The sequence below is a fragment of the Cylas formicarius genome, unplaced genomic scaffold (genome assembly GCF_029955315.1).
Source record: "Cylas formicarius isolate icCylForm1 unplaced genomic scaffold, icCylForm1.1 PGA_scaffold_9__14_contigs__length_23061073, whole genome shotgun sequence".
NCBI lineage: Eukaryota > Metazoa > Arthropoda > Insecta > Coleoptera > Brentidae > Cylas > Cylas formicarius.
Genome location: NW_026844365.1, coordinates 2,632,668 through 2,657,198, shown reverse-complemented (window position 1 = coordinate 2,657,198; position 24,531 = coordinate 2,632,668). Strand labels below are relative to the sequence as shown.

Here is a 24,531-nt window from a genome sequence, read left to right as displayed (position 1 = left end):
TAAAAACCATAAAGTCGCTTTAACTACACTACACGGTCGTTGGAAGTAGTTTTCACTGTCATATTCCCCAATATTTTAACTTCTTAACTTAACTTCTGAATTCCTCCTGCGTTGGTTTGAGGGGAGAGCAGCTAAATGATGGGCATAAACACTGTCTCGGATGACTAATTCCCATATTGGTGACATTTAGAGACCTGTCACCAATATGGGTTAAGATTATTAGGTTGCTTATAGATTTCTATAGACTCTCGGATTTTCCGTTGATAGAAGAATTGATTAACAAACTTTGGTGAATTGCTTAAAAAAATTGAACAAAGATTGGTTTAAATTAGTCGAATAAATACAGTAATCAAAAAATAAACATTAAGTGAGAGTTGGATTTTGGCGATTTTGGGTATGGTCTGTTCATAGATATAAGAAAGTGACCAATTGCTTTTGAATGGGATTATCCAAAGTTTCAGAATTTAAGTTCAGGTAAAATTGTGGTCCTTAATAGAAAATAAGTTTATACCTACCTGTGTTTAATATTCCTTGGTTAGTTAGTTAGTTACGGGTCGTAGGTCAGCCGGTTGGAAAATGGTACAATAAAATGAATTCAATAAAAACGTTTGGATGTACTTTACAAGATAAATAAATGGCAGCGACGGTCAAGATACTTAGATCCTTGAAAAGTTGCCAACAGGGAAGTCTAGGTCCCTTAAAGAAAATGGTTCCAATAATGTTCCTCAGCGCCATGAGCACATAACAATAGTTAAGTGGTCAGTGCCCCAGCTAATGTTTCGGTTGAAACCCACGTTTTCACTGTAAACAATTTCGAATATTTTGAACTACACTCGAAGCGTCTACGCGCTTTTTAAATTGCAGCCGAGTACTTATCCTGGTGCAATATTTTCCGGGTTTGTCGGAAAATAAAAAAACCTTGCCCATTTACGTCATAGTTATTTAATTAAAAAAATCCTCTAATCTCGGCCAGCATTCGCTGTTGTCTTAATTGAACAGATAAATGATAAACGTTTCTTTATTAAATCCGATAAATCGGGCTTTTTATTTTAATACGGGGTGTTCCACAAAACAAGCCACAAAAGTCGATAGTAAAACTTAATTTTGTAATTATTTAATGTCGGCTGTGGGACACTCTGTACAGTGGAACATATAAATTTGACGTCAACTTCAATCGACAACGGTCGCCCGTATAGGGCGGCAACCGCCATTTTGTCTGCGCGTTAGAAAAGGTTACCAGGCCATCGGCCTTGAGGTTTTTTTACTCTGCTCGCCGGCCGGGTGGTACGAATTTAAAAATTTTAGTTATACAGGGTGCTTCGGACTTAGAGATTATCAGTCAAAAAGAACGAGAGGGTGTTGAGTCAAAGTACGACAAAGTATTAAGAAGTCTGTGTATAAAATAGTGGAATGCAGCCATTTTGTGTGTATATATAACTGTTATGTACGACTGTGTCCCTGTGTGAAGGTTTATCTAATTTGTTTTGCATTTTCGTAATAGTTAAGTCTAGAAAATTAATAGAGTTATCCTGTTCAATCTCGATAGTGCATTTTATACGATTATGTAATGAGTTAATTTAAATGTAATGTCCGTTCCAACAAAGCAAACAAAGACATCCACGTATCTATACCACCATAGAAAACTTTTACTTAAAGGATTAATTATCCATAAAAATCTCGGCTAACAAAGGACTAAGTGGGTTTCCCATAATCAAACCTTCTTTAGAGATGTAAATCTGTCCATTAAATTCAAAATAATTTTGGTCTAGAGATACTATTAAGCAATCTAATAAATCTTGTTTCACCAATGGGTTAACCTGTTTCCGAGTTAGGATAAAATTTGCTAAATCTATCACATCCATAGGTGGAATACTGGGAAATAAGTTTTGTACATCAAAAGACAATAGATTTGCGTTAGAAGGGATTTTGATATCTTTAATTTTGTTGATTAATTCAAAAGAATTTTTTATTGCAAGTTTTGGTTTAAAATCTGTGTGGAGTTTTAAAATATTTGCTAATTTTGTTGAGAGTTTAACTGCTGGAGTCGTCGACGGTTGTGGATTCATAATTGTTAACAAATATTTGTCTTTGTCACTAAATAGTGTGGAGTTAGTAATTACTTCCTTGACTTGTCTTTGATATAACTCGGTAGGATCGTGTTGAAACTTGTTGGTTTTTGAAATATGTTCTGGGAGATCGATAGCTTTCCTTTATTTGCACATGTAAATATGATGTTATTTTCAGAAGCGTTGTTTTTGATAAATCTTGCCAGTGACATTTGAGAAATTTATTGGTGTTTGTTTTGTTTAAATTAGAATCGTTAATGTCCTTAATTACTAATTCACAGCCGATCCCTAAACAGTCTAATTCTCTATTAATGTCCGAGTGCTGTGAGTTAACGTTGAAACCTTTTTCCAGAAATTCAAATTCATTTTTGGAAAATGTTGTGTCTGTTAAGTTTATGAACCTGTTGTAAAATTCGTGGTCGGTATATTTTGGAATAACTGACTTAGATATTTTTGTATTAGAAATTAATTTGTCTAAATTTAGTTTTTGTCTAAGAAACTCTATCATCAGATGTGTCGAGTTCTATGGGATTCAGTCTATGAGACAATTCAGAATGTATTACCTTTACATAAATGTTATTTGTATCCCGTTTTCTGTACTCGTGTCTTCGTTCTTCCTTCATCCATTTCGTCTGGCCTTGGGTCTGGCCTTTCCTTGCAGCGGGACCTCTGTTGATGGTTTTTAATTTAATAAACTTGGGAAAAACTTTATTTTGTAAACATTTGTTAAAAAACCAAATTTTTTGGGAACATATTTAACAACGTAGAAGCGATTTGAAATACCAAATAGCCAAGAAACCAATTTTAGTTTCTTTCAAAAATTGAACTGGAAGCCATGGAGATCAACAAAATGAGACATTAAAATGTATTGCTTAACGATCAATTAGATTTATTATTATTAGATTATTATTATTAAACTTAATTTCTCACAACAACATTAATTAAGGTTTTATTGTCATTTTTCGGTATATATAGTAGCATGGTGTTGTTGAAACAATTGTCATTTGTATATATATATATATATATATATATATATATATATATATATATATATATATATATATATATATATATATATATATATTCTTATTTATTTTATTGAGGTTTATTTTTATTTTCTTTTATTCTACAGAACAAAACATAAACGCAATTATAAATATAAAAAGTTTGCTTTATTATTATTAGAAGACCGGGATGTTTAAGGCGAACGCTATAGCAAGCATCGTTGCCATAAAAATGAGGTTATTAGTGGCGTCAATGGCGCGCGTTCATCGCGATCGAAGGAAATTTCCGACGGTCGCCGGCCATATACAGGGTGGTACAGAAAGAAAAACAATCTTTAAGTGTTCAACGAAAAATGTATTATTAAGTTGTACGCCTTATGTAACGCATTAAAAAATCGTTTTTACGAGGGAGCTTTTTCATTAACATCTCACCTTGGGAGGTATCAGGCTTAGATGTACAAAATTTAAATTTGATTTTAAAGCATAAAATTTCGATATTTCAGGTCGTAATTGGGTGAGGAAAAAATATATGACTTAAAAAAAGTTTGCTTTTGTATTTAGGAAACCGATTGAACAATGTTTCTCAAAATCTGGGGTTCTAATTTGTAATTAAAAATAAAACCATCCAAATAATTAAGTTTTATTATAAAAAAGTGTAAAATAATTGAAAAGTGTACGCTTTAACTTTTTCTTTTATATTTTGCGCGTTCCGGCTTATCTTTTCGCGTAGAGGTGGAACATATTTCAAAACATTACTAAAAATTTTTTATGATACCTTAGGGCACTTTCTTAATGACGATATAAAGTTAAACATAGATAAGTTGAAATCAGGAAAGATGACACCAGCAAAAAGAATACGCTTGGTGTGTTTGTTAATATTTCCTGAATAACTGGAAAAAATTCATAAACAATGAACGAGTTGGCTTAAAAAAATAACAGCAATCCAAAAACTTGGCTCAGTTTGGCCAATAAAAAAAAATCAAATTTCAGCTTTTCGAAAACAGTTAGTTTCAAGCCTCCGTAAAACGACGAAATACATTTCCGTTTTCTAAAAATCGATTTTTATGGTAGCCCTGATACCGGACTCAAATATTTAGCCCCATGTTCACTATTTAACGCGTCTTTCCGCGCTCCAGGGGAAACAGCTGAAGAATGACGAGCGCACCAGCATCACTTCCGGCGACGGCGTTTCGTGCCTCCTCCTTCAGGACATCACCGCCGACGATAGCGGCAAGTATGACGTCTGCGTCGACAACCGCCACGGCAGCGATTCCCACTACGCATCTGTAGCGGTGGAAGGTAAGGGGAGGGGGTGCATCACAGTTACGACCAATCGCGGCTAGCGGTGGACGCGACTAGACCGCGCCTGCTATAGTACTTTCGCAAATAGAAGGTTTTGATATACTGTACGCAATAAAACTACCTGCGCAGGCCTCATCGCGCAGAGAAAGGCTTGGCAATGACACGCCGACGAGCAAAAACGTAGTAGTGGTATAAAATTGAGTGATGCTGATACAAAACGTTTGTAATTAATGCATTGCAATGATATGCAAAAGATTAACAAAATAATTTTTAAAATATTATTTGGTTTATATCTAAATCTATATATCATATTAACTATTGTCTAGCAACTTCTTCCGTTGGGGGTTCCAAGGAATTTTATGCTATCCCTCATCAAGGTCGTTTCTTTGTTGAAGCTCATGGAACCGGACATAATTATGTTCTTTCCCAGCGTTTACTAACTTTAAGGCCACAGAATCATGACCAAGGCATAATATTTATGCACATAATAAAGAAAAACGGCCCCAGGACGAAACCCTGAGGCACTCCTATCTTGACGTTAAGTGTTTTGGCGTAATTTTGTTGTTGTTAGGATGGGTTTTATCTGGCATTACGAAAACGCCATTTCGAGGTATTTATTAACTATCAAGCACAGACGAAAGCCTGAGGCATTTATTATCTAAAAAGTTCTTCCGTCAACTCAAAACTATTTACCTGCTGGAACGTTCTGATTGGACGGTCCTTTTAAAAGCACGCCGTCGATCTGTGGTCAAAATCCTTGGTGTCTGTTTGGGCCACTGGGTATATATGAACGTAGGTTTCATAAGATATTATAGTCACGTCCCATCTGCGGTACCACACGCTGGTACCGCTCCGTGTATACATGGCGTTGCGACATGGGATCCGACCGCGGCCGATGACGTAGCGAGGGGGGGGTGGGGTGGTTAAAAATGCGCGACGACCACATGGCGATATCTGGAGGAAGGGCTATGACGTCGCCAGAAAACTCGACGCGAGAATATTTGCTACGTAGTATTTTTACGATAAAAGTGACGTCATCGAGAAAAACTTCTTTTCCGTTTGCGGAAACTGACCAAACAAACAAGAACATACTCAGTCGATGGCTGGTGAATATTCTGAAAGATCCGCTTTAAAGCTCGACGTTAAAATACTGTCGCGAAATGCTCCGTATTTGTGAGCTCCATATAAATCGCGATGACTGTTTTTTTTTGCCAACATCGCCATCGCGGACGTTAGATTTATGTACCGATAGTCTCGATCGGAAATTTATGCCGTGCAACAAAAAAGCTGCTCCCACGGTATATACGGTTCGCGCGGTAGTTAAAATTCGAACGGCACACGCCGGCAACCTTGCCAATTAATCCAATTGTAATGCGTCGTTATATACCATCAAAAGCACAACCGCGGCGAAAGTTTGTTTACAAACTTTAAGTAAGGGGCAGGCCCGGATCCAAACCTACTCCGAGGACGACAGTGACTCAGCCGGATAAAGAAAGATTAGATAGCAATCATCTTTCTTCCAATATATGGGCAATTAGTTTTTTTTTTCTTTTGCTTAATTGGGTACTAATATGATTTCAAATAGTACGACTTCAAAGATATTTGCTGGGACGTTTCCGTTTCTGATATTCTATATAAACCATTAGATCTCTTTGCAACCGTCAAGAGCATAGCCAGCACTGTGACCGAGTCTCTAGCGAAAGAACTTTGGGGCCTACATCACTGAATCAACTTTACGAAACTTACTGTATGAAGTCAGTGCAAAACTCAGTCCCTGCATGGGCAAAGCAGCAGCAGAGTGAAAAAACTATATACATGTAATCTTCTTGAAGAGAATGTTGCTTGTCTTGACTTTACCGCACATTGAAAATGCAATGAGTATTCGGATGCAATGATTTGTCTTCTACATGGAACATTTGATCTCGTGGTACCTGTCAAGAGAATAGCCAAGAGTAGGTTTCCCAAGCGGCTCTCTCATACTTTACATTACGCTCAAATCCCTAGAGAGAGGACTTCCAGAGCTACATCAAGGACACTGAATCGGCTTCACAGCGTTTAAAAGTCAGTTCAAAAACCAAGTGAACCTTCATATTGCATTACATCACTGCTGAACACTTTGGCTTCCTTTTACTCCTCAAAAATTTATCTGATTCCATAATTTCTGACATCTACTCACATTGAAGAACTCTATCTTGGCTACTTTCCTGCATATGGGAAATTCTCAAAAGAGCAGCAAGCACATCAGTGCAAAACTCAGTCTACACAGAGAGAGAGAGAGTACTTCCGGACCTACATCAAGAATACTGAGAGACAAGAGATCTGACCCTTTTGAGAAAATGAGTGCAAAATCAAGTAAGCCCCCATATTGCATTAAATGAGCAGTTATGATCCACCAAGCAGCTGTGCTGACCATTTTGGTTCAGTTTGCACCGCAGAATCATCGCATGTTGCATTTATTTATCTGAATCTGTAATTCCAGACATATACTTAGAATGAAAAACTATATCCATCAAATCTTCTTGAAAAAATGTGGATTGTCTTGAAAATAAATCTTTGAAAGATGGCTACTTTCCTGCAATGAGTCGACGGATGCAATGATCAAAATTTTTTTTTGGTATTCTATATGAAACATTTGATCTCTTTGTACCTGTCAAGAGAATATCCAACGGAAGGTAACCAATTCCCGAGATAGAGAGAACTTCCAGAGGTAGATTAAGGACACTTTATGGAATGAACTTTACAGCGTAACTCAAAAGAGATCTCGTCCTTTGCAAAATCAGTGTATGCCCTCGCATTGCATTAAATCAGCATCCGAACCCCGTGCTGAACACATTCAATTCATAATTCCTGCATCTTGCATCTACTCACAATGAGAAAACTATATACATCCAATATTCTTGAAAAAACGTTGATTTGGTGGCCCAACAAATGTGCCAATTTGCTACATCGTAAGCGCATTTACAAAATTTTTTCAAGATATTATTGTTAAGTTATTTTTATTAATTATATCTAAACAATTTGGATAGACCGGATAGACCCACTATTTTGTTGGGTTAAAAGCTATATTGTCGAAGGGATGCAGATTGCATTAGCAACTTAACTTCTTCTTCGTCTTTATGGCTTTTCGTTGCTCTAGCATTTCGGGTGGAGCCCGACAGCCACGACACTTATTAAAAAAAAAACGTCAAAAAGCACCACAACCTGGTAGCGGAAGAAAGTCCGGTCCTGTGCCCGAGAGTTTCTCACGGCGGTGTCTAATATTTCACCATTAAGCAGTCGTTATCTAATAGGTGTCATGTATAATTATCTTGAAGGTAGAAAGCCGCATTGTTCAATTACCCAGATTTATCTACCGTTCTATTTGAAATTGGTTATTAATAATTACGTTGGTCGCCGAACACCTGGCCAGTCCGCGAAGGCGGCGTATGAAACTGTCTCTTCTTCTTTTCAACCCTCCGTGGTGTAATCTCGCGATAGAGGTTACGTTTCGCGTACTTTACTTTCATATCGGGCTGTCAATGATTTTCTAGATATTTTCCATAAAGCAGTCGCGAACCCAAACGAGATGTCGAGTTTAGTGAGGAGCACGTATACTTTCGAAAGCAGAAAGAGCGACAGCGCGCCTTTCGAAAAGCCCGGGTATAATTATGTTGCGATTAACGCGGTGCACGCGTTCCTTCAGGGCCCCCTGACCCCCCGAGCGGCACGCCGTGCATCACAGCGCACCTGGACACCGTCACAGTGGCGTGGTCGAGCTCGCCTTACGACGGGGGTAGAAAAGTCACCTGCTACGTCGTCGAGTACACTTTATTCGGGAGCGACATTTGGACGACGGCCGTGGACGATTGCGAGAATCTCGGCTACGTGGTGGGGGGCCTGCAGCTCGGAGGGAGGTACGTGTTCAGGGTGAGGGCGGTCAACGTCCACGGAGCGAGCAGGCCCAGCCTGGAGAGTGGCATCGTTCAGCTGGAGGAACACAGTAAGTAAACCAAGTGCTGGGCGTAAAGTGCACGCCACTGGATTCGGCCGAAATATTAACGACGGCAAAAAACAATTAAACAATTTTATCTCGGCCGGTTTATGGTTATTGTCGTGACACGAGGCCTTCGGTGCGAATTTGTCAGTCGCGGTCTGTGATTTTACGGGTTTTTGCTTCCTTTGAGGATTAAATGGGCCGTTTTCTGGGTTGATTTGGGTGGAAATGGTACAATGGATATCGACGACGGTAAGTTTGAAACTTCACGTCGTTCGGGCGTCTCTTTCGGTCGACTATTTGTCGACTTCAGTTTTCCCCTTTTTTTTTTGAACGGTCCAGAATATTCGACGATTTTGGGACCGATTTAACAAACGGATTGGCGAAAATAAAAATCTCGTATTCGTTTGTCGAATCGTCTTTAGTTTTATTTAAATTTATATATAAAACTATTTTTACATATCATAATCGACTCGCCTGTACATTTTATAGCAAAGTTGTAATATATGTTTTTAAAAGGGCCAGTACGTATGATAAACTCGTGTGCCGAGCTATTGAGTATTGAATTAAATATGATGGTAAAATTGCAAAAGGCCAATACAACAAACACCAGCAAATATTTTCCATTACGCTATTTCCAAAACTTGACGAAGCTGAACAATGACATATCGAATGAACTAAGTATGTAGATATATCATTGTTTTTTTATTTAGAGCTTGGCCAAGAATCCTGTTTGTTTTCCTCCTCGTGCGGTAAAATGTTCAAATCTCTATTCTCCCTTTTTTCTGCTCTATTATAGACATTTACTTTTATTTATTATTATATTATATTATTATTTATTTATTATATACATAAACACTGCTCTAAAACTGTTTGCTTCATAATACCACTTAAATATGGTTACTTTTTTTTTTAAATTAAATAACCCAAATTTATCTTCAATTAAAGGGCGTTTAATAACGTATAACAATTACAAATAAAAATGTTTTTACTCTCACGAATTTTCGTGTTGTCAAAATGTACCTTGCTGGTGTCAAACTGTCAAAACCTCCTGAATCCAATATTGCAAAGCCTGAACGCATCGGTCTAAAATCTCTAAAATCCAATCCAGACATCGTTATCCTAAAATCAGATAAAGGAAATGCTACGGTAGTCATGGACACAAATGAATATCACGAAAAGATTCCAGATATCCTTACAGACGGATCATATCGTCAACTTAAAAAAGATCCTACGTCATCTATTTATTTATGTATTTTATTTATTATTTATATAAATGATAGGCATCAAGTTTTAAAAAACTCCTTTGTTAACTTATTTGCTGATGACACGCTTATTTCAGTCTCTGGGAACGATTGCAAAGAAATAGCTTCCAAACTGAACACCGAAATGCTGTGTCAAAATAAACTGAAAACCAAGTGCATGGTTATCGGTTCTAAGGTTAACTGTCAAAAATTTTATAAGTCGGGGTATTCTGTGGCTATAGAGGGTAATAAAATTGAGTTTGTTTCCGAAATTAAATATTTAGGGGTGATCTTGGATCCACAATTATGCTTTAGTAGTCATGTTGAATATCTATGCAAAAAATTGGTTTAATAGTATAATTTTGCCTCATTTTTCATATATTTGCTCATTGCTTATATCTTGTACAAAAGAAGATTTAAATAAGTTACAGTTACAACAAAATCAGAATCATCCTGAACTGCGATAGATATACTCCTATAAAGAGTATGTTAGACCAGCTAAATTGGCTAAATGTCGGGCAGTTCATTCGAAGAGCAAGTTTAATGTTGGTTTATGGAATCGCGCACGATCACCAACCAGGTCAAACTTTTATCAATATAATATGTGAGCACTTCAATGTTTCTATGGTAAAAACAACAAATTTACGGAAAACTCTATTCTACGATGGTGTTTGTAATTTTAATGAACTGCCGGATAATATTAAGGGTGACGTAGAATCCCTCTTGCTCCTATTGCCGCTAGAGAGCGTTTTGCTCCATCGTTATAAATATAATTTATTTTCTCAAAAACCTATATTATCAATAAAAGAATCCTATAGAAGTTCTTGATATGTTTCGTGTTTATTTTCAAAACATTGAAAATGCAGAGATGCATTTAAACGCCAAGATCCTGCCGTTTCATATGTGTTATTTTTTATTATTGTAATACTTATACTGTTTTAACAGTGAATTTGTATATATTTTACTAAAAAAAACAACTATTTACTTACAATAACTGTTTTTGATCGTTGTGGTATTTGGATGCTTTTATTTCTGGTTCTACTTGCGTCTCTTAACGCATTGTAATGATATTTTAGTGACTCCAGCGAAAAGACTATTAAAGGATTTTATGTCATTTTTGTATATTACCGATAAAGGTGTATTCTGGTGTCTCTGCACGCAACTATTGTGCCCTTTAATATTCTTTGGGAAAATAAATTTTATTTATAGGGATGTCGCAAAGCGCCATCTAGTGGCCTAAAATAATTTCCCGTATTTTCTCTCGGCCGCTTTTATCGTAAGTTTTTTCACCCCCAAGTCTTTGCGACCGTTACTTTTCGAGATAGGGACGAGGTCCCCTCTTAATTCGCCAGAATAATCAGTAACTAGCCTCCTTTGGTTCCGCACTTGTAGACGAGTCTTCGTCATTCGAGCACCGGCTCGTCGTACCGGAACCCGGTGCCGAGTTCAAATCGCGCTACGACGTCCAAGAGGAACTCGGCAAGGGCCGTTTCGGAGTCGTCCACAAGGTGATCGACAAAACGTCGCACCTCAAACTCGCCGCCAAGTTCATCAAATGCCGCAACCAAAAGGACAAGGACAAGGTCCACGACGAGATCGACATCATGAACCTGCTCAGGCACCAGAAGCTCCTCCAGCTAGCCGCAGCGTTCGAGAACCCCCGCGAAATGATCATGGTCATGGAGTAGTAAGTAATCCTCGTCGCCGTAACCCCCCACTCCACGCGCACGCCCTTACTCGGCATCTCCCGCAGCATCTCGGGGGGCGAGCTGTTCGAGCGCGTCGTCGCCGACGACTTCACCCTTACCGAAAAAGACTGCATCCTGTTCACGAGACAGATCTGCGAGGGCGTCGCCTACATGCACACCCAGAGCGTCGTCCATCTGGATCTCAAACCGGAGAACATCATGTGTCACACCCGCACCTCGCACGAGATCAAAATTATCGACTTCGGTTTGGCCCAGAAACTCGAACCCGACAAACCGGTCAGAGTGCTATTCGGCACCCCCGAGTTTATTGCGCCGGAAATCATCAGCTACGAGCCGATCGGCACCAGGTCCGACATGTGGTCGCTGGGCGTCATCTGCTACGTGCTGTGAGTCTTTGAAACGAATGCCGACGCTGAAACGATCTACAACCGTGCCCCGTTTTCAGCCTGTCGGGTCTGTCGCCGTTTATGGGCGACAGCGATTCGGAAACCTTCGCCAACATCACCAGGGCCGACTACGACTTCGACGACGAGGCCTTCGGCACCGTGTCACAAAACGCGCGGAACTTTATCGGCGCCTTATTGGTCAAAAGGAAAGAGTAAGTTCGCGTCCAATAAATCACAAAATATCGACGTATCAGTGTAGCTGATACGTCGCAACGACGGTTTAAAGGAGTCGACAGCACGTCGTCGACCAATAAATTACCTAATATCGACGTTTCTGCGACGTGCCAGCTTAGTTACAATAAAATCGAAGCTGATCTTTCACAGGGACGTAACACCATAACACGTATATTAAGTTGCGCTTTAAAGACGTCGACAGTCCGTCGTCAACCAATAAATCACCAAATATCATCGTCTCTGTGACGTATCAGCGTAGACGTATCCAAGCTGTTACGTCACAACGGCATCCTGCAGGCCTGCAAATTACATAATATAGACGTTTCCGTGACGCGTCAGCTTAGTTACGATAATATCAAAGCTGACCCTTCATAGGGGCGTAGCACTACAGGACGTATGGAAAATTACGGTTTAAAGGCGTCAACAGCACGTCGTCGTCTAATAAATCACCTAATATCGACGTTTCTGCGACGTGTTGCTTAAGCTGATCCTTCACAATTTCGTAGCACTACAAGACGAATCCAAAATTTCGGTTTAAAGACGTGGTCGAATGCGATATGTCACAGGAACGTCCTACAGGACATAAGCAAAATTACGATTTAAAGACGTGGACAACACATCGTCGACCAATAAATCATTAAATATCGACGTCTCTGCCACGTGTTAGCATAGATACGTCCAAGTTGATACGTCACAACAGCGTCCTGCTAAATAGATTTACCGGACGTAAACAAAACTGCAATCTGAAGACCTAATATCGACGTTTCTGCGACGTGTCAGCTTAGTTACGATAATATCGAAGCCGACACTTCCTAGGAACGTGCCAGACGTCTAGACGTCGCCAGCACGTCGTTGACCAATAAATCACCAAATATCGACGCTTAAGTAGGAGAATGTCACAAAATTACTTTTTAAAGAGTCTGCGACATGTCAGCATAGATATGGCCAAGCTGATACGTCACAACGGCGTCCTGCTAAATAGACTTACAGGACGTAGACATAACTACAGTTGGAAGACGTCGAGAGTACGTCGTCGACTAATAAATCACCTAATATCGAAATTCCTGCGACGTATCAGCTTATTTACGATAATATCGAAGCCGACACTTCCTAGGAACGTACTAGTACAAAATTACGGTTTTAAAGACGTCGACAGCTTTAAGAAAGTGCTTTTTAAAGAAGTCGATCACAAAATCACCAAATATCGACGTCTCTATGACGTCTCGACCTAATTACTAGAACGTCGGACGTTTCAGGGACCGCATGTCCGCCGAGCAGTGCCTGAAACACGTGTGGCTCGACCCGGACACCCACCGGGAGACGGTCGTCCTCTCTACCGACAAGCTGAAGAAGTTCATCATCCGCAGGAAATGGCAGGTAAGTCGGCGACGGTGACGTCTTGCATGGCCGGTAGTTTGGCACGTCTGTGTGCGCGTGCGTGTGTGTTGGTCGTTTAGAAGACGGGAAACGCGATCCGCGCGCTCGGAAGGATGGCAACACTGTCGGCCAGCAGGAGGAACTCTGCGAACTCGACACCGAACACGCCCAGGGTCTCGTTCTCCGGCGGCTCGGTGCCGAGGATGCCCAGCGTCGAGGACAGACGGGGCTCGGGCATGGTGGCGAGGTACGATACCTTATCCGCGTCCTTCGACGAAACGGAAGAGGTTTGTGGGGAGGTGGACCACCAAGCCGATGAGGTGGTCGATTTGGACGCGAAAGTCGACGCTGTCGAGGAGGTGTCGGACGTGACGGAAACGATCGAGATCGGAGAGAAGGTAGTAGTAGATTGCGGTACCGGTACCACCGAAGAGTTGGAAGAGGGCCTCCAAGTGAAGGAGTCCAAGTCGCGGAAGTTGGTACGGACGCGGGCGTGCAGCGAGAGGAGCGACAGCGGTATCAGCGACTGCTCCACCCACCTGACCTCGAGCAGTTGCACCTCCACGCCCCTCCTGGGCAAGAAGTTCCCGATTGACGAGGAGGACGGCGAGTACCCGAGCGAGGAGAAACTCGCGGCTGAGGGCGGGGCGGGGGAGGGCGAGTTCGGTGGGCGGAGCAAGTCGGACGACGAGGACGGATGGGGAAGCGACGCGAACAAGCGATCCGGTAAGCTCGATGGATGCGGCGTCAACGCAAAAAGTAAGTGTGAGTAGAGAGCGTTTAGAAAGTTGTGAAATGGACGACTGTACAGTTTGGCTCGTATTATATAAAAAGTGGTACGTCATCAAAAAAAATTCCAAAAGTGTCGGAAATCACGCCATCGAGGACAATAACTATGTCCGTTCAAGCATGAATTTTGTCAATTTTACATGAAAATTGGTCAGCCGAAGGTCATTCGATCAACCCCACCCTACCTAACCTTCACACTCTCTCCCTCAAACCCTCCCCATCCACTCATTTATTAAAATAAATAAGAACTAAAAGTTCAGATTTTCACGAAATTATATATTATTGCATGACATTTTTTTTTCGACAGCACCGTGTCTTTATCAAATGTAACATTTAAAAACTACCTGCTACTATATATACCGAAAAATGCCTATAAAACCTTAATTAATGTGGTGAGAATTTAAGTTCAATAAAGGACAGATATGGCTTCCAATAGATTTAATTTTCTACTTTTTGTGGCTGTATGTAAAATATCAAAATTGTCATCAGAAATGTGTTTTTCTGTGTTTAAGTGTGTAGCATAATTAGAATCTAGACTGTTGTTTTTAAACGCTCTTTTATGTTCGTTAATGCGTTTCTTGAAGGATCTACCTGTTTGTCCAATATAAATTATAGGACAAGATCTGCATTTCAACCTGTAGACACCTGATTTTTGGGATTTTGGACATTTCGTTTTATTGTTTTTTACTTTTTTAACTAACAGCACAATAGGAATAAAACGAAATGTCCAAAATCTCAAAAATCAGGTGTCTACAGTTTTAAATACGGGTCTTGTCCTAAAATTTATATTGGACAAACAGGTACATTCTTCAAGAAACGCATTAACGAACATAAAAGAGCGTTTAAAAACAATAGTCTAGATTCTAATTATGCTGCACACGTAAACACAGAAACACATTTTTTTTTTTTAAGTTTTAGTTCTTATTTATTTTGATAAATGGATTTTCATCAAGTAAAAGCCACCTCAGTTCAACATTTATTCACCTTAATGACTCATCCTTTTTTTTTCTTGCGTCTACCAAGGATCGAACCCGGGATCCGTCCTCGTTGAACGCCGACTTTAACCCCGAGCTAACGAGGTTTGTTCGAAATGTGGACTCGTCTTTTCTTCCGTCTTCCGAACTCGGGTTCGATCCTCGGTAGACACGAAAAAAAAGATGAATCATTATGGTGAATAAATATAGCGTTGAGTGGAGTGGAGTGGACAGACAGGGTGTGAGGGTTAGTTAGGGTGGTTGATCGAATGACCCCGGACCAATTTTCGCCAACACTAACCTTAGATTTTCTTTACATGTAAAATTGAGAAAATTTATGCTTGAACGCTATTCTAGGGCATCAAGTCTTCAATTATAAAACACCATTACCTTGGGAGGAAACCCGACGTCGTAATTCGAACCAAACTATTCTTCTCGTGTGTTTTCGCTTTTGCCGTGCTGTTCTTCATTTTATTTTCCCCCCGAAAATCGGTCATTTTCCGCAGGCCAACCACCAAACGCGGGCCACTGCTTAAGCCGCCTGCCTGTTTACACCTCTCGGACGGTGACCGCGACGAGGAAGAAATTCGACCGCCCCGAAGCCACGCCCACAAACCAACGGCTCCGTCAAGCTCCGCCTTCGTCTCCCGCGCCGGTGCGCAAGCCACGCCCACATGCCGTGGACCGCCTAGTGGAGAGGTTGGAGGGCGGCGGCGACGGGTCGACGCTGAGGACGGCGACGCCGACGGTGAGGTTCCGCAGCCCGTCGCCGTCGCTGCTGAGAAAAACTCAGGCGGTAATCGCGAAAGAACAGTGGCGCGACGACCCAGAGCGGTTGTATCCGAAAAACGGCTGCCCCAAATCGCCGGGGGCGGCGAGGAAGGAGCGCAAGCCGAAGAGCGAGGCGTTCCAGAGGGCGGCCGCTTTCTGGAACACGCCCAAGACGTGAGGGGCGGGGCGATTTTTCGTGTTTCCTCCCCCTACGCGGGTATAACGCCCCAGATATTCGGATTTATTTTTTATAATATAAAATTATCTATTTTCGTGTTACCCTCGTATAAATATATATTTTTTTTTCTGTATCGTTTGATCGTAGCGTTGAACTGTATACATATAGAGCGAAAGTAATATATTAAGTTTCTCGTTGCTGTTCGTTTTATTTTCTCGTCCCGACTACGCCACTGACGTCTGTAGCGGTAAGCGTGGCGTTCCATTCCACAACACCTGATTGGGCGTGGTTTCTTTTTTGACTCCGCCCCTAAGACTTTGACTCTGTCCTTTTGGGCGTGGTATTTTATTCACTTAATTCCTTTGTGGACGTAATCAGTTATCAAATTCCGACCCTGTGGGCGTAGCAGTAGACCTTTCCGAACAATCAAACATTTCCGATGGCCGACTAATATAGTTTTCCGAGGCAAACGTAATTTTTTCGAAAAGATGATGACATTCCGCGCATGAATCTAAATTTCACCCACACACCTGCACTTTGCGCCATGTTATTTCCAAACAGCAATCTCCACACATTTAACTCGTTTTCCCGAAACTTAACGCGATCTGGGCATATTTTGAGAAAAAAACTGCCCTTAAAATGCCACATCCAAACTGAAACCTGCCTATTTGACCAACTGTCAGTGGCCATGTTACTTGTCACGACGCAAAGTCTCATTGGTTAGTTTAAAAGGACAGGTGCTAATGGCCGTTCTCAAGATTTTTTTTTCATTTTATTAGAACTAAATAGCTCGCTGTCTTGTAACTACTATTGTAAAACCATTTAAACAACAAAGTAAAATGACATTAAACACATGAACGCACCTTCAACTTAACCTTCGAGCGGAGTCGATTCAAGTGACCAATTATGATCTATGATGCCATGCTGCAGAGAACTCGGTGATAGCCTCTCCCGGTTTTTTTATGTTTATGTTATTTAAGAGACGTAGATTTGAGTCGAAAATTACCCGAAAGTTGGAAGTTATGGTGCCCCCGTAGGGTTTCTCAGTTTGGGAACCGTCGAGGGCTCTCTAATCGGCGTATGATGGTACAAACAAAAATAGCCTAATCACGATGGAATACGATTATAACGCTTTCCGTAAAGAGTCGGATTTTCATAACCGGTGCTGCGGGGGCGCGTTATGGTGCATACGTGACATATGCGGCGTGATATGCGCCCTGCTTACGTGGCTCCTGATTTCCTACTCAGAGTTTGTTGTTATGTGTGTGATACTAATTCCTAGTCCCTACCCTGTTTACAGCGTCATAAACGCTATTATATTCCAGACGTGCGCCTTTTTGGCTTTCGCGTCGCACTTGAAAACCATGTTCACCGATCCGGTAAGTAGTAGACTCACCATATCAGATGCTCGGCGGCAACCGGGTTATGTTTAAGGGCGCCGTGCCCAAGGGCAACGCGACCAAGGAAATGATTAAACAGATGGGTTTCCGTGAGGGCAGGGTTATATTCAAGTGCCCGAAATGTTGCAGTATTAAGCCGGACAGAGCCCATCACTGCTCTGTCTGTCAGAGGTGCATTAGGAAAATGGATCACCACTGTCCTTGGGTGAACAACTGCGTAGGCGAGAACAATCAAAAGTACTTTGTACTATTTACCGTAAGTGATATAACAGGGTGTGTTTTTCGGTCCCCTATTAGCGGCGGTTTGTAGTTTTACATTTGTATCATATCGCTCCATTCGCTGTTTCTGGCGGTGAACCAGTTTCTTATGTGCATCCGGCACGAGTGGAAAGACTGCGCCAGCTATTCGCCGCCCGTTACCATTGTGCTCCTCCTGTTCCTGATGTTCGAGGCGTTGCTGTTTGCCATTTTTACGGCGGTGATGCTCGGCACCCAGGTCCAGGCGATCTGGACCGATGAAACTGGCATCGAGCAGCTGAAAAAGGAGGAAGCCAGATGGGTGAAGAAATCCCGCTGGAAAAGTATCCAGGCGGTTTTCGGGCGGTTCTCGCTGCTGTGGTTGTCCCCGTTCGCCCGGCCCCGCAAGTACAAGAACGAGTACGAATTTTATTCCGTTTGAATTGTATAAATGATTTGTTAGTATTATTTTTTTTTTATTACGGAGAAAAACGGTTTTTCACTTGTGATAATTTGAAACGTGTACATTAAACTTCCACATTCTCTCTCCCGCGACGAGAAGGTATATCACATTTTCGTTTGTAAGGCTGAATAAAGACTTCACTATTTACCGATTTGTTATTTAAGGACCAGTGACGTCATATTGCTTGACAAAGCGTCCATGTGCTTAACCTCGCTCGGTGGCATGACGTAAACGCCCATTGGAAATGTATATTTATTTACAACAATCTGATATATAATTATTATCTTGTACTTGGAAAGTTTTTTTTTTAAAATTTGTGAACCGGCCATTAGGTCGTGAACCGCAACCGATACGTCAGCTGTCAAAAAAATACAAACACGGGACGCCAGGCCGAGTGGGTTTTCGCGGCATAAACGGACGTTCTCGGTGTCGCAATGCCCCCGAAAAAACGCGAAAAAGAGCCCGACCCGTCGAAAAATCCGCGAATCGACCACATCCAGGCAGATCATGAGTTGTTTCTGCAAGCATTCGAAAGTAAACGCCGTCCACGGGTAAAAACTAAGGACCGGGGATTAACGTTGGTATTTCCGTTGTTTCAGAGCCCACCCAAATCTACAGGTACCTGAGGACGCGGAATATGTGTTCGGTGAGTGTGTTTCCAGTCAGTTTTCTGCCGGTTTCTGACAGGTTAGGTGTTTTTGTAGCCGATTTTCCTCAATAGGACGGTGACTTACATGAGACACAGGATGTCCAGGTCGCACAAAGGTAGGGCCGCGTTTAAAGTCGATTCGCTGTTGCAGCGGGTCCTCGACAAAAAAGATTCGATGTGCATCGAGCCGGGTTACATTAACCTGACGTTTTTGGGGTTTAACAACGCTGCTTTGCCATGTGACGCGGACGTCGCGCAAGTCGAGACGGTTTTACTGAAAATCACGCACAAAAAACGGAAAGACAGCTCGGCGCCGAGCATGCAGATTTCGTTGGGCGTCGCGGACGTTCCTATTAATCCGGTTGAAGGGCAGATGCCCCTGACTGCTCCAACAATAAGCATACCGACGGAATCGTTCTCCTCCAATGGCGGGCCCCTAGTCAAGTCCTACATACTTCTCTTTCGGGTCAAAGTGCTCACAGACAAGGACTGCGAAGACGACGAGCCGGCAATGAAAAAGCGCAAGTCGGTGGGCGGCAATCTGACAGACAGCGTAAAAGTGTATAGTGCGGAATTGATTATATATGATAAACACAACCGGTGTTACTTGAGTGACGGTGATTACGATGTGGTGGTGCATGACGTGTCGTCGATACCGAAAAACTCACCAAAGAAACACTCTAGCTGGGAGAACGTCAACGATTTGGTCGAGACTTGCGGCAACATCGACGCCTTCATGAAGGGCTCCATACTGAAGTTCAAGTTGAACTGGTCGACTGAACCCAGTGCTAAAGTGGTGGACAGGCCCAAACTGTATCCCCTCCAGGAGAACAAGGAGAACATATCAGCTCTGGCCAATGGTGGGTTGGTTTTTAAATGTCGGTTGTTTTGTTTGTTAGGAAAGGTAACTGTTAAATTCCTATCATTTTATAACCATTGCGGCCCAATTGTCACCCGCAGGTTTAATATTGATTGACTCAGGGGTATTATCACTTCATATGCCATATAGGGCATAAATTGGCAAATTCAAAGTCACGAATAATAAGTTCTGCTTTATTCTCTTAACTTGATTTAAAGGTGCAATTGACAAAACATGCAATGAAAGGTAAGGGTGTGTTCAATTGGATGTAACTTTTTTGTTTTTAGGGATATCAAGGTAAAACAAAATATAAAGAAAAGTAACCAAGTTTTTTTCCAAGTGACGTGCAAAACAAAACACTATCAATGTTCTGATATATAAGCTTACGTCATATTTTAATAGATTTCTTACCCTTTAATAGAATATCTTATTCTGATTACCTTGATGTAACACACTTTATATTTTATTTCACTCGTTTTTGACAAATCGGCAAAAATATAAACAAAGTAGAACAAAAAAAAACTAAAAATGACAAAACCCACCAAAGTAAAAAATTCTTTAACTATTCTAAATACCACCATTTTTCTGACATGTATGATGTCGGGGGCTGTTGGGTGGCCAATTCATAGTTCCGTCCTTCCCTATCCAACTCCTGCCATATAATCAGCGAAGCTATATTTACAGGTAAAAAAAAATATATTGTTTTATTTAGTGCCCTAAGAGTTGCAAATGATGATCTCCAGCTAACTAACTAAATTGATATATTGATTAGTATCCCCGGGTTTTTATCTCGTGTATTTGTCTTGGATTATTAATACCAAATATGGCGTATTTTGTGTATTACAACCCTTTCTTGTAATGAACGAACTTTCATCAGTCCATAAAATGTTTTTCAAAAAAATTTTCTCATTATGTCTAATTAAAAAATCCAAACAAAACTGCATTCAAAACAAATAAGAACTAAAAATTCAGATTTTCACGAAATTATATATTATGACATGACAATTGTTTCGACAACACCGTGTCTTTATCAAATGTGAAGTGAACGCACGGTACCTTTGTTGTAAAACTTCTCTCTAGGCGACTCGGAGTCGGAAAAGCTGCAGATAGTGTACCAGTTCGTTTACAACAACAACTCGCGGCAACAGACGGAGGCGTGCGAGGACCTGCACTGCCCTTGGTGCAGCTTGAACTGTAACGAGCTCTACACGCTGCTCAAGCATCTTAAACTGTGCCACTCGCGGTTCACCTTCACTTACGTGCCTATTTCGGTGGGGGCGCGCATCGACGTCGCCATAAACGAAATGTACGACGGGTCGTACACCGGCTCGCCCCACGACCTCATCACGCAGCCCACGGTGTGCGCGTTCTCGAGGAACGGGCCCGTGAGGCGCGCGTCCGTCACCCACATCCTCGTCTGCCACCCCAAGAGGCCCAAACCGAGCCTGTCCGAGTTCCTGGAGCTCGACGACTGCGAGTACGACGGCCAGAGGCCGTTCATAACCGGTCACAACAGGTACGGTGACCAGGAAGGGGCGGGGCCGACCCGAACTTTGGGCGTTTTTCTTACAGACTGTACCATCACACCACCACGTGCCTGCCCATCTACCCCAAGGAGATGGACGTCGACTCTGAGGGCGAGAACGACCCGGAATGGTTGCAGAACAAGACGATGATGATGATCGACGAGTTCACCGACGTCAACGAAGGTAAAACGACGGCGCACACGCGGGCGAAATCTCGGCCAAGAGTAAGCCCCGATAATTCTAATAAAAAAAAATTGGTGACATGTGGAATAACCAACTTTTTTACTTTGATTTCACTCGAGTTGCAATCAAAATCCTAAAAAAAAAATCGATTTATGTTTCTGTGGCATTTAACATTTCAATTTTACTTCGAAATTAAGCACTTACGAAGAAAAAATTTTGTACCGCGCATATAACTCGACGTAGTTTCCGTTTCAAGACATTTTGGGTTTTTCAAAACTTTCAACAAAACGCCCAGTTTGTACTACCAAATCCAGGCTTTGCCTGATCTACTAGCAAACGCAAATCATTTAAAAACAAATCAAAAACTCTTTTATTTTGCGCTACTTTCGTCCAGTGTTTTATAGTTTTATTTCACAGCTAATTTGAGCAAAAGGAAAAAGTTTATCTATTTCATATTAATAATAATTATTGTATTGTTGAAATAAATGACCATAAAAATTAAAAATTAAATATTTCAACCAAGACCGCAGCAAATTGCCCTAGAGATTAATGAAATAAAAGTATTCCTATAGTTTGAAGCCAGAAATGCCCGTTTTCTTTAAGGAAAAAGCGAAAACCAAATTTGTTTTAAAAAATTCTGTAACTACATTAAAATAAAATTGCCTGAACACCGCTGTACGTGGGTTATTCTACAGGGTGGATCAAATTATAACATATTATTTATTTATAACTTGTGTCCTAAAATGCTTCATTTCGGAGATACTGCAAAAAAATATTTTTTTTTGTTATTTTAACAAACCTCTTCTAGAATTTGCTTTCAAACTTGGCAGGCATTACATAAAAAATAATTAAGTTAATAACATTAATTATTATTAAGTTATGATTTTCGGAATTGTTATATAATAGTACATTATACAACCGAACGTGTTGCACTCTACTTTTTCTACGACCGTTAGTTTTTGGGTACATTTTCGCAAAACAGCATGAATACATTCACAGACAAAAATGTCAGAATTGACAAACGTCAAAATTCAAAGCGTGAGAAATATCTCCGAAAGCGTCCGATTGCTCGCAAATCCGTGCGGAAAAATCCCGGAAATGTCCGAAGTGGCTCGGATTCGTGGGAAACGAAACTGACGTGGTAAAGTGACGCTTCCGGCACGTATTAGGTGCACATGTAATTTTTTTTCTCGGTTACAGTTATAGCGAAACAACTGAACAGATCGTTTTTGTTTATAATTGATCGGGGTATTTAAGTTTATTCTTAAAAACCCGATAAAACATTAAAAAAAAAAATGAAACACGTTTTTTTTGCAATACACCTCCATAAATCTCAAGGTAGATGGCGCTCGAGTCGTATAAATTCAAATTCAGAAATTTAGTGTTAACTTAAAACATTGACCAAGAAAGTGTCATTTTTGATCGTAAAAATAAGATTTCACTAGGTAATTAGTTTAAATAATTAATTATGACAAAAAATTAAGAATATATAGAAATGGACATGACAGTCGGCCGGTATCGTGTAGTTTCGTCCCGAGTGACATAATATTATTAGATTATTAATTGATCACCAATGAGAACGAACAATACAAGAACCGCTTTATTTATTGTTGTCCGCTGAATAAGCTGTTTAAGTTTCTCTGTTATAATTCAGGATTTTTATTAGAAACGAAGTCAGAAAACACCGATTTTTCACTTATTACAAGGAATATCAACTGTCATATTTCAGAAAAAATAGGGACGTATACTTTTTGGCCGGGGTTTCCCCGAATATCATGAAAGGTGGGGGTGATTTTTTTTTTGTTATCGCTCGTGTTAAGGCGAAAAGGAGCTGATGAAGATGTGGAACCTGCACGTGATGAAGTGCGGTTTCGTCGGCGACTGCCAGATCCCGTTGGCCTGCCAGATGTTCGTGCAGCACCGCGGCAAAGAGCTCCTCCTCAAAAACCTCTACCGCAACTTCGTCCTCCACATGACGTCGCTGTTCGATTTCGGCCTCGTGAGCGCCGTCTGTCTCTACACGACGCTGCAAAAGCTCCAGGAGATGGTCGGCGAGACGGGCGCAATAAGGAACGTGCTGAAGGAGTCACGCGAGGCCCAAATGGACAACCTCGCCAAGGCGGGGTGCGTTTTGCACCTGCCCGAGAAGCCGTGCACTCTGAAGACGCCTTCCGCGGGCCGGAAGACCGCGAACGTCGGCCTGCAGAGGCGCAAGGGGACGCCGACGCCGTCCGAGGCGCCGACGCGGCGGAAATCAGCGAGCGTCGACGCGTCGACCACCAGGAAGAGGCTGTCTTTATCTCTGAACAAGAACGATCAGAAATCGAGTTAGTTTCGATCGGTTACGGACCCATTTCAGAAGTGAGATTGTCGATGAGGCAAGGGGGAAAACATATTTATTTCGATAACGGATCGGGGATGCCTTACAAGCGCTCAGGTGTCGCTGCTATTTTCCAAGGAAATAGTTCTTTTTTTAAATATATGCGATAGGAAAGTTTATATCGCGCCTTTATCCCTTTTTATTTTGTTGTATGTTTATATTGTTTGATTTAGTTTAGTTGAAATATAACCGCAGACGCGCACACTTTCGTTTTATTCCAATATCCTCGGTAACGGCCACTGGTAACGCGGTGACGTCACCTATATCATTATCATAGTGAGAGTGTCGGTCGGAGAGCAAAAGGCTCTTTAAAACATACTTATTTCCAAGGAAACAATTCTTTTTTGAAATGTAAGCGATACAAAGGTTTTTATCGAGACTATATTAATTTTATATTGTTTTATGTTAATATTGTTTGATTTATTTTAGTTTAAATATAATTCGCACACTTTGTTTTATTCCAATCGCATCACCAACGACAATAGGTAACACGGTGACGTCACCTACATCACTCATCAGTAACGGACCTATTTTGATAGTGACCGGAGAACAAGGGCTCTTGAAACACATGCATATTTCCAAGAAAGCCGTTTTTTTCCATATGTAAGGGATACAAAGGTTTTTATCGTTTTATTACTTTAAATATAACTACAGATTCACGCACTTTGTTTTATTCCAATCGCAACGCCAGCGATCAGGGGTAACGCGATGACGTTGAGTACGTCATTACGGCCGGTGACGTCATACAGTGTCGGTGTAAAAGAAAGGGTATGGTTCTCCGTGATTCTCTGCTTGATTCTAAACGTTTTTCCATAACTCAAATTAAG

General features: G+C 41.2%; 3 protein-coding genes across 3 annotated transcripts; all 3 read left to right on the top strand.

Moving 5' to 3' along the window:
• The first annotated feature begins 5,301 nt into the window (after positions 1-5,301).
• Positions 5,302-16,007, top strand: LOC132707653 (myosin light chain kinase, smooth muscle). Its single transcript, XM_060679575.1, has 8 exons — positions 5,302-5,380; positions 8,055-8,351; positions 10,982-11,276; positions 11,343-11,684; positions 11,744-11,896; positions 13,175-13,295; positions 13,376-14,054; positions 15,565-16,007. Exons 1-8 carry the CDS (start codon positions 5,302-5,304, stop codon positions 16,005-16,007), a joined length of 2,409 nt encoding a protein of 802 aa, XP_060535558.1.
• A 922-nt stretch (positions 16,008-16,929) lies between these two features.
• On the top strand, positions 16,930-18,252 carry LOC132707373 (palmitoyltransferase ZDHHC3). Its single transcript, XM_060679206.1, has 3 exons — positions 16,930-17,386; positions 17,442-17,663; positions 17,718-18,252. Exons 1-3 carry the CDS (start codon positions 17,120-17,122, stop codon positions 18,084-18,086), a joined length of 858 nt encoding a protein of 285 aa, XP_060535189.1. The 5' UTR covers positions 16,930-17,119; the 3' UTR covers positions 18,087-18,252.
• A 214-nt stretch (positions 18,253-18,466) lies between these two features.
• On the top strand, positions 18,467-23,899 carry LOC132707119 (polycomb protein SUZ12). The gene is made up of 6 exons (XM_060678815.1): positions 18,467-18,641; positions 18,707-18,753; positions 18,812-19,616; positions 20,696-21,131; positions 21,188-21,324; positions 23,145-23,899. Exons 1-6 carry the CDS (start codon positions 18,542-18,544, stop codon positions 23,654-23,656), a joined length of 2,037 nt encoding a protein of 678 aa, XP_060534798.1. The 5' UTR covers positions 18,467-18,541; the 3' UTR covers positions 23,657-23,899.
• The last annotated feature ends 632 nt before the right edge of the window (positions 23,900-24,531 follow it).